Source organism: Pinus tabuliformis, chromosome 6 (genome assembly GCF_031772625.1).
Source record: "Pinus tabuliformis cultivar Carrire ecotype Pingquan chromosome 6, CPIR1, whole genome shotgun sequence".
Taxonomy (NCBI): domain Eukaryota; kingdom Viridiplantae; phylum Streptophyta; class Pinopsida; order Pinales; family Pinaceae; genus Pinus; species Pinus tabuliformis.
In genome coordinates this window covers 1,776,037-1,785,351 of record NC_142292.1, presented here as the reverse complement: position 1 = coordinate 1,785,351, position 9,315 = coordinate 1,776,037, and the positions used below count along the sequence as shown (strand labels likewise).

General features: G+C 33.6%; 1 protein-coding gene across 1 annotated transcript; it reads left to right on the top strand.

Moving 5' to 3' along the window:
• Window positions 1-2,861: 2,861 nt before the first annotated feature.
• LOC149256903 (uncharacterized) lies at window positions 2,862-4,129 on the top strand. The gene is made up of 3 exons (XM_089368667.1): window positions 2,862-3,013; window positions 3,175-3,255; window positions 3,659-4,129. The coding sequence occupies exons 1-3, from the start codon at window positions 2,962-2,964 to the stop codon at window positions 3,847-3,849; spliced, it is 324 nt and encodes a 107-aa protein (XP_089224793.1). The 5' UTR covers window positions 2,862-2,961; the 3' UTR covers window positions 3,850-4,129.
• Window positions 4,130-9,315: the final 5,186 nt, after the last annotated feature.

Below are 9,315 nucleotides of genomic sequence, written 5' to 3'. Positions count from 1 at the left end.
CTTTATTTGATGCCGTGTTCTTCTCATATAGATCATGGAGCTTCTTCCATAATACTTTTGTTGTCTTTTCTCTAGACACATTGAAATAAACATTCTTTGCTAAATATTGGCGGATTGTTGCAATCGCCTTTTTATCTAGCTTATTCCACTCTTCATTTGTCATCGATGAGGGTTTCTTTGTTGTGCCCTCAATCGGAAAATACTGATCCTTTAAAATCAGTATATCCTCCATTTGTGATTTCCATAGGGAAAAATTAGCCCCACTCAACTTCTCCATATCTGTAACTGTTGTCTCCATTTTCAATCAAATTCATGCCCCAAAACATAAAAACTCCATTTAAAAACAAAATTTAATTATTACTCTTTAAAATTTAGTAATAATGACCTTCCTCCTTTTAAAATACCCTTTTCAAAATTCCTGCTCCTTTTAAAATATACTTTTCAAAATTCCAACATATAATTATATATGTTTCATAATAAATATAAAAAACATATATAATGTTTTAACCTTTTCACATTTCACACATACATATGTTGGTTTGAGAAAAAACTTGACGTATACGTGCAAGCTTGATGTAAAAAAAACTTACGAACACCACGTTTCAACTCCAATCTCCACGGATCTCCACGTTTCAAACTCCAGCAACACGTTTCAACATAGGTCCACGACCTTGTTTTTCTTGCAGCAATTGTGTTTTAGTTCCAGCGTTCCTTAGCTATTTCCTGGACAGATCCTTCAACAGCTCCAAAGGTAACAACCAACGTTTTAACGAACGCTGCCAGAGTAAGGCGATAGTGGCTTGCACAGTGGATATTCGAACCTAGCTCCGATTCCAGTTGTTAGATCAGAGCATACATAACACACAACAGATTTATACTTAGAGACTTAGATGACAATAGCAGAGAATAATTCACAGAGACAGACAAATGGAGAAACAAGAAGATTACTCAGTCAGAAACAGCAGAATAAATAAAACAATCATTGGAGAACAGAAATCACTTAGCATTACATAACAGGCTTGGGCCTTGGCTTACAATCCCTAGCCAGAGAAATTACAAATTTATAGAGGCAGGAGAAAGATCTAGAATCCTGTATGTGATTCAGATGGAGATCTAGAAACTAATGGCGGTGTAGAAGGATCTAGAATCCTGAAGATCTAGAAACTAATGATGATGTAGAAAGATCTATAATCCTGGAGATCTAGAAGGATCTAGAATCCTGCGTGAATTTGGCTTCACACTTAACAAAGTCGAACACAGTTGCCTAGAAAATCGCAGAAGAAGATACCATGATGGTTTTTATATATCACCATATGGCTCGCCAGAAATAAATGTATGACATGCACATCCTACCATATCCTGTGTTCTCAGTCATGGAAGCCATCGAAAATACTGTATGTTTGTCAGTCTTAACCCGTATTAAATATGGCTCACGAGTCGCCATCACTGCGAGTCCGTGTGCTATAAAAACACGTAGTAGATGTTTACGTACAATATGAGATTTAGTTTCCATCACATCATATAGACAAGTTCGTGATACATTAATTTTCATTTAAAAAATGAAACCATAGTTACCAAGTTCGAGTTCGAATTCGATATAATACTATAAAAATTCCAATGAATTTTTTTAATTTTGGATAAATTCGATAGTATATATTTTAAATACTTAGATATATATGTTTTTTCTCCTCTAATTATGAGGTATTCTAATGATTTTCTTTATAGTTTGTTTTAAATTTTAAATAATTTCTAATAATTCTAGATAATATAACAATTTTAGAGTTACAATTCAACAAAAGAAAAAAAAATCCACATTTTCTCTTCCCTCCAAAAACTTAAATTTAAAGTAGATTTTTATTTTAAAATTATTTTTACAAAAATCATTGTCCTAAACTTGTTAATTTAGAATTTGTCAAAATAAAAGTAAAAGTGAAAATGAAAAGGAAAATTTCCAAATTAACAATTATTTATATTTCTTTAAATTATCTATATATTCCAGCTTTACCATTCTAAAATAATAAAAATAAAAAGTAAACATGAAAACAAAAAAAATTCCAAATTAACACTTATTTCTGTTTCTTTTCTTTAACTTTTAAATATACAAAATTATCTATATATGTTCACGGCTTAACATTCTAAAATAAATAAAAGATAAAAATGAACCAAAAATATTCCCAATTAAAAATTATTTTTATTTTTTTCGAACTTTTCAAAACACACCATTATATATGTTCAGGCCATAACATTTTATGCCCACCCATTCTCAGCAAAGTCATCTCTTCACAAAACAAAAATATACCTAACAATTTCATGTCCCTAGAAAATCCTGCCAACCTTTTCATCTGCTCCAGAAAATCGAGCACTCAGAACTCTTTATAAAACAACACCATGGACGTGCTCAAATAACCAACACCGTGGACGAATCAAATTTCATGGACGTGCTCAAATAACCAACACCGTGGACGAATTCCCGAATTTTCTCCCATGATTCGGGCGAATTATGAAACGATTTGATGCTTTTTTCTCTGAAAAAAAAGACAGTTACGTTGACGTTGATGGTAGACGAATCAAATTTCATCGAACAATTCGCCATTCGAATCGTATTGACGAATTCCCGAATTTTTTCCCATGATTCGGGCGAATTATGAAACGATTAATAATTACTTTGACATTGATGCTTTTATACCAGTTAAAAAATGTTGTATAAATTATATTTAATTTCACATTGATGAATACCATGGCGGCATCGATGATCCTGCCAAGCCTAGTCACCTCCTCTGATCTGACCCTAAAGTTAATGAAAGAAACTACGCCAATCTCTCTATATAAATGGGAATCACTGATTCACTGATAATTATAAGTATCGCTCTCTGTTCTCAAACAATAAACAGAAGGTCAGCGAGCACAAGCACGCGCATTAACTATTAATTGCGGGCGGGATCATCTTTATCATATCATATCATGGCGTCCACACGAAATTTTCTGGTTATGCAAATTCTGTGCATCTCCGCAGGTACGTATCTCTCGAGTAACTTTTCATTTAAATTTTGGGTCGTATTAGTTAGCGGAGGTCGATTCAATTTAGTCGATGCCACAGCTAACATTCACTAACGCGCCTTCAAATCTGATGCCTATTAATCTGATGACGTGGAACAAATTGTATGGGCACTGTAGGTGTCATTCTTCTATCGATGCTGCTATGCACTAGTGCACAAGGAATTGGAGAGACTGCTCAGCATCGCAGGCTGCTGCAAGGTGAAAATTCAAAGTAGAATCTATAGAATTTTCCAATCCCTCTAATCCCTTCATGGATCCGTCCGTAACAATGATTTTTTTTTCATGAAGAAAAAAGCATATTATATATATATATATATATATATTATATTATATTATATCTGTCATCAAAGTACATTATAGACATGATTTTTCAGTTGCCGTTATAAGCAAAATACAGAAGGTAGAGTTTATCCAAGGTCCTGCTTCAAACAAAAATCAGAACCATTCTGGTAGAATGACTGATAATAGTCCATTTACAGATCAGCAACTTGTGCGAAAATACAAAGTACTGTTAGCAAAAAACTGATAAGCCTCAGTTGAGGCTGAGCTGAAAGAACCTTGTTACGAAATTACTAATGTTTGATTGGATTGTGATGTACAGTGTGTGTTCGCAATTGCTTGGATGTATCATACACTACTTGCACCTCATCGGGAGACCAACATCTGCAGGCATACTGCAATTGTTGTTTTGCGCGATCAGTGATACCGAAAGGGGGCAGCTGCACGCTGCATCTTACCAATGGCACCGAAGTTACTTGTCCATACTTTCACTGTGTGGGAAAGTGCGATTAAATAAATGGGAGATTCGAAGCAAGAATAATAACAATCGGATATGTATGTTCTGGTATCTGATTATGCTATTAAAATAGCAGTCAAATAAGTTTATGGATTTCTCTAGTTATCTATGTTCTGGTATGAATAAAAAGAGGCCAGAAGAGGAGTTGCGCCTATAAATTTCTATGTATATGTTTTGGTATGAATAAAGAGTCGATAAGCCTATAAATTTCTATGTATACTTTCTATATTTGAGTATGAATAACAGCACCGTGATATATCTATCTGTTTATACATAGCCATATTTTTGTTTTGTGAACGTCAAAGTCAAATGATTGTTTTGCAAACTCAAAAATGTTTTATTAATTTTTGACGAAAGTCAGAATTACAGCCACCTAATTTTTGATGAAAATCAGAATTACAGCCATATAATATATATTTCATTACATTAAAATATTTTACATCAGAGACACCTTTCACATAAATTAAAATTGTTTTTTAATATTAATATATTTTAAAGTATACGTCAATATTAATTCTTATTAAGTATATATCAATAACCAACATTGAATATTTTTTTATTTACAACATTAAAATGTTTTATGATATATATATATATATATATATATATATATAAAGTTGATATTCACATAAATTAGTTATCATACATCTTTAAATAATTTATTTAAATTTTTGTTGAAGTACTTTTGAAAAGTATAAGATTTAAACATATTACTCACATTTTTTTACTTCTATTCTTTTTTTTTAATTGTAGCAAGACATTATTTTTCTATTTAGAACATAGTTTTTATTTTTATTTTAAAGGGGACGACAAATAGACAAATTTACACCATGTCATACTGAGTTGTAGAATGAGCCTCTAGGCTGAACAAATTTAATATTAACTAGATCAATCTAGATTCATTTTTAATTCTTGATTTATTATTTTTTTAGAGGAATCAAATCACTTCTTTTTGTTCTTCCACTTAGATTTAATATTTCTTGACACTTGGAGTTAAGATGAATCTAAGTTGATTTAATTATTAGTGATTAATAATTAAAATTAATAATTTTATTTTTTATAATATTATATATTTTTAATTTATTTCATTTTTTTATTAATTTGAGTAAAAATATTTTAATTAATAATTATAATTATTAATTTTATTTTGTTTTGATTTTTATGTAATTTGGCCTAGTCAAAATGTTTACATAACATAATAGTGTGCAATTCTTAGATATAACATAATAGTGTGCAATTCTTAGATGCTCTTAGATGCTCTTCGATGGCACCTAGTGCGCAATTCTTAGATGCTCTTAGATGTCCTTCGATGGTAGCTACTCAGGCATGTTTGTTATCTATAGACTCACATAACCTAGCAAACAAAAAACATCAATTATAGTTGTACCGGCTACAACCACCCTCCAAAATTTTGGTTCGCATGCAAATTTCAGAGCCTACCTTGGATCTTGCGATCAATCATCCTTGGTCACTTGTTGGTAAGCTGATGATTTCAAGCTCCCCTCCTTGATCTTAAAAGTTGTCCCCCTGCTCACCTTTATGCAATAGGTGTCATCTTTAGGCATAGGGGTTGTTGTTTTTAATGCAAAGGGCTATTGTTTTGCTTCAAGGGAATTGTATGCATATGAGTGGTTGTCATCACATAAACATATTTCACACCCACTTCATGCACTGTTGTAATGAAGGTTGTTGCATCAAGTAAAGTATGTCTTATGCATTCTGGATGGTCTACGTTGTAACACTAAGTGTCCCTGTGTGATCACAGTAGAGTTCTATAATTTTTTACATCTATGTTAGTGATCTCACACTTAGCCATTTCCAAAGAAACCTAGCCTCATTCAACTTCCCGAAACTTTGTACTTTTCTTCTGCAACCATCAAGCTTCCTCCCTTGCATGTTGAAACCTCGCAGCTTGCAGAGACTCAAGCCAACACTGCTCTCCATATATGCACAGAGCAGTCAAGAAGCCAATGATGCTCTCCAGAAATGTGCAGAGAAGGCCAACAATCAACACTACTCTCGAGAATTATGTAGAGCAGTCTAGCTTCCCTCCATTCAAAAAATGCACAGAGGTGTCCTTTCAGGGGCCCCATCCCACAATAATCTCATGTGCTCATCTTTATGCAGCATGTGTCATCGGGAATTGCACACCTCTCCCTTAGGAGGGCACTCAGGGTTTTTAAAGAATTATCACAGGGTTAAGAAGGAATTTTTTTGGGATGGCCTTAAATCTGATATTCAAAAGTTTGTGGCAGAATTCTTGGTTTGCCAAAAAAATAAAGTTGATACAATTAAGACCCTTAGTCTATTACAACCTTTATTCATTCCAAGTCAACCTTGGCAGGAGGTTTCAATGGATTTTATCACAGGTTTAGCCAAATCCGGAGGAAAGAATGTCATCATGGTGGAAGTTGATAGACTTACCAAATATGCACACTTTTGTGTGTTATCTCATCCATTTAAAACCACTAGAGCTGCTACTGCATTTATGGAAACATTTCAAAAGCTACACGGAAATCCAAAGATTATTGTAAGCAGCAGAGATGCTATTTTCGCAGGAAATTTTTGGATGGAATTATTTTCTTGTCTGGGTACTCAATTAGCTCATTACTCATCTTATCATCCTCAATTAGAAGGGAAAACTGAGATAGTGAACAAATGTTTGGAAGGATATCTTCGTTGCTTTGTATCTGATAAACAAACACAATGGGTCAAGTGGTTACCTCTGGCTGAATGGTTGTATAACACTTCCTTCCATACTTCTTAAAAAATGACCCCATTTATGGCACTTTGTCGATATCATCCACCATCCATCACATCATATTTACGAGAAAATTCTAAGGTTCAAGAAGTGGAAGATCACATTGAGCATCAACAACAATTTCTCCAACTCTTAAAGGATAACCTCACTTTGGCGCGGAATAGAATGAAACAACAGGTAGATCAACATCACAACAAAAGAGGTTTTGATGTAGGAGACTAGGAATTTTTATGGCTACAACCATACAAACAAATGTCCCTCAATCAAGATAAGAATGATAATAAATTATCACCAAAGTATTTTCGTCCTTACAAGGTGTTGCAAAAGATTGGTACTATGGCATACACATTGGAGCTTCCTACATCCCCCACAGTGCACCCAATTTTCCATGTTTCGTGCTTTAAGAAGGTTACAGATGACAAGCTCCCGCTTAAAACAATATTGTCAGAACTCGACGAGGAAAGAAAAATCATATTGGAACCTGAAGCAGTCATGGAAACAAGAACTCGACATCTATGAAATCGATCAATTTCCGAGTATCTCATCAAGGGGAAGAACTTACCCATGGAAGATTCCACATGAAAGGATCATAATTTTATACAAACGCATCCAAAACTACTCAAGTGTTGAGGAAAACACTATTTTGAATGAGAGGGGCATGTTAGGTCCCTATACCACTAATGTATTCCCTCATTGTTATTAGTGTAGCCCGCTTAATGTTATTTTTGTGCCCACATAATCCCCATATTATTATTGTTGTGCCCCATAGAAGCCCACAATTGTTATCGTTGTTCCCTTAAATTATTATTTTTATGTCGGCTCTAATTAGATTGTGACCCCTTAGACTCCTATATATAGAAAGGAGGTTTTTGTCATTTGAATCATTGAAGAATTGTTCATTTGTGTAATGTAAAAGAGGTTTCCCCCTCCAAGAGGCTTATTTTGAAGTCGTTGATCTATCTCTTCTTCTATTTGATGAGATGGTTGCATAACATTGGATGTTATCCTTTAAAGTCCCTATCAACACATCAATCCTATGCTCCTTTGGAATATCATTTACCCTTATATTCAATTTTTGGAAGTCCTCAATATGATCCACGATTGAACCCTTTTGTTTGCGATTTATCAATTGGCTAAAGAAGGTGTTGCTCTTTGTATCCTCATAATGTGCTATCATTTCCTCTGTAAAAATTGATCAAGTGACAATTTGTTTACGAGAGCAAAGCTATTGATACCATAAAAGCTAATTGGGTTCCAAATATAAAGTAGCGATGCGTACCTTTTGTGTGTTTTTCACATTATGGAGATCAAAATATTGCTCTATTTTATTATCCATGTTACGGGATCCTTGCCATCAAACTTCCTCATATTGATCTTTGGAACGTGGTGGGTCTTCAACTGAATGTTAGAGTATATGAAATCATGATTAACATTTTTTTTTTCTCATCATGGGTTTCCTCTACTACCTTTTCACCATTAGAAAGTCTTTTTTGTAGCAACTTTGTCAAAACTTCCATGTCTTTCTTCAAATCTTCCGTGTTTCCTTTCAGTTTTGCTTCTATACCATCGATCTTATCTTCCATGCCATTCTTCAAACCATTCATCTTAGCTTTGATTCCATTCTTCAAACCATCCATATTTTCTTCCATTTCATTTTTTGGTTACTCTTTGCAAGAGCAAAATTTGTTTCACTTGGTCTCATAATTTTGATATATCATGTTGCATTTCTTCCTCTTCTTCATGTGTCATAGTAGAGATTTTGGGTTTCTTATTATGTGTTTCCATTTTCTTTCTTCTGGTCATTAATTAATGATAATTATGCTCTACAATTCCCTTTGAATCACTTCAAACTACTTTCTCAAACAAAACTTATGCAAATTTTAAAAAAAAAACTAGACACTTTTTTTTTTTTTTTTCGCTTTGTAGGAGCTTGATATTGAATCTCATGTACCTTTGTAATTTCACATCTCCAAGGTCTAAAATTTCATCTTGTGTTATCCCTCTACATCCTCTTTCCAACCCCACAAGTTTTATCGAGATTGGATTCTCCAAGAAGGCGTTATGCCCAATCTCCCACGATGAACTGATTATAGACTAGTTAAGTAGAGTGAAATTGTACGAAGTTCCACGTGTCGAGGTTTTGACCTTCGGCCCTAAAAATGATATCCACTAAAATAGAGTTCGTCCTATTTCTGTGACTTATTACAAAATTTGAATCTGATGCTCAAAAAGAGAGTTATGATGATTTAACCAAGGTCACCTGTTTGAGATCGAATTTTGGAGCCTGCAAAAACCCTAACTTCCTTGGATCATATCTCCGAAAATATAGTGAGACAAGATCTAAAATTAATACACGCAGTTCACCAAGAGTTCACTGCAAATGGGTTTTAATTTTATCTTCGGAAGCTTCGTAAAAAATAAATTATAGAGAAAACACCATGATGACCTGTTTGAACAATGAAACCCTAAAATTCAAAGCTTTGATACCAAATATTATGCAACTAGCTCACAAAATAGAATAAGATATAGATCAGCGACTTGAAATTAGCCTCTTCAAGGGGGAAACCATCCTTACATTAAAAAAATTAACAATTCTTGGATGATACAAATGATAAAACCTCCTTTCTATATATAGGAGTCTACCAGGTCACAATATAATCAGAGCCAACATAACAATAATAATGTAGGGGCACAAAAATAA

Coding starts and splice junctions, on each gene's coding strand:
- LOC149256903 (XM_089368667.1), top strand. CDS start 2,962: ATGGCGTCCACACGAAATTTTCTGGTTATGCAAATTCTGTGCATCTCC. Junction 3,014..3,174: donor AATTCTGTGCATCTCCGCAG/GTACGTATCTCT, acceptor TGGGCACTGTAG/GTGTCATTCTTCTATCGATG. Junction 3,256..3,658: donor GCATCGCAGGCTGCTGCAAG/GTGAAAATTCAA, acceptor TGTGATGTACAG/TGTGTGTTCGCAATTGCTTG.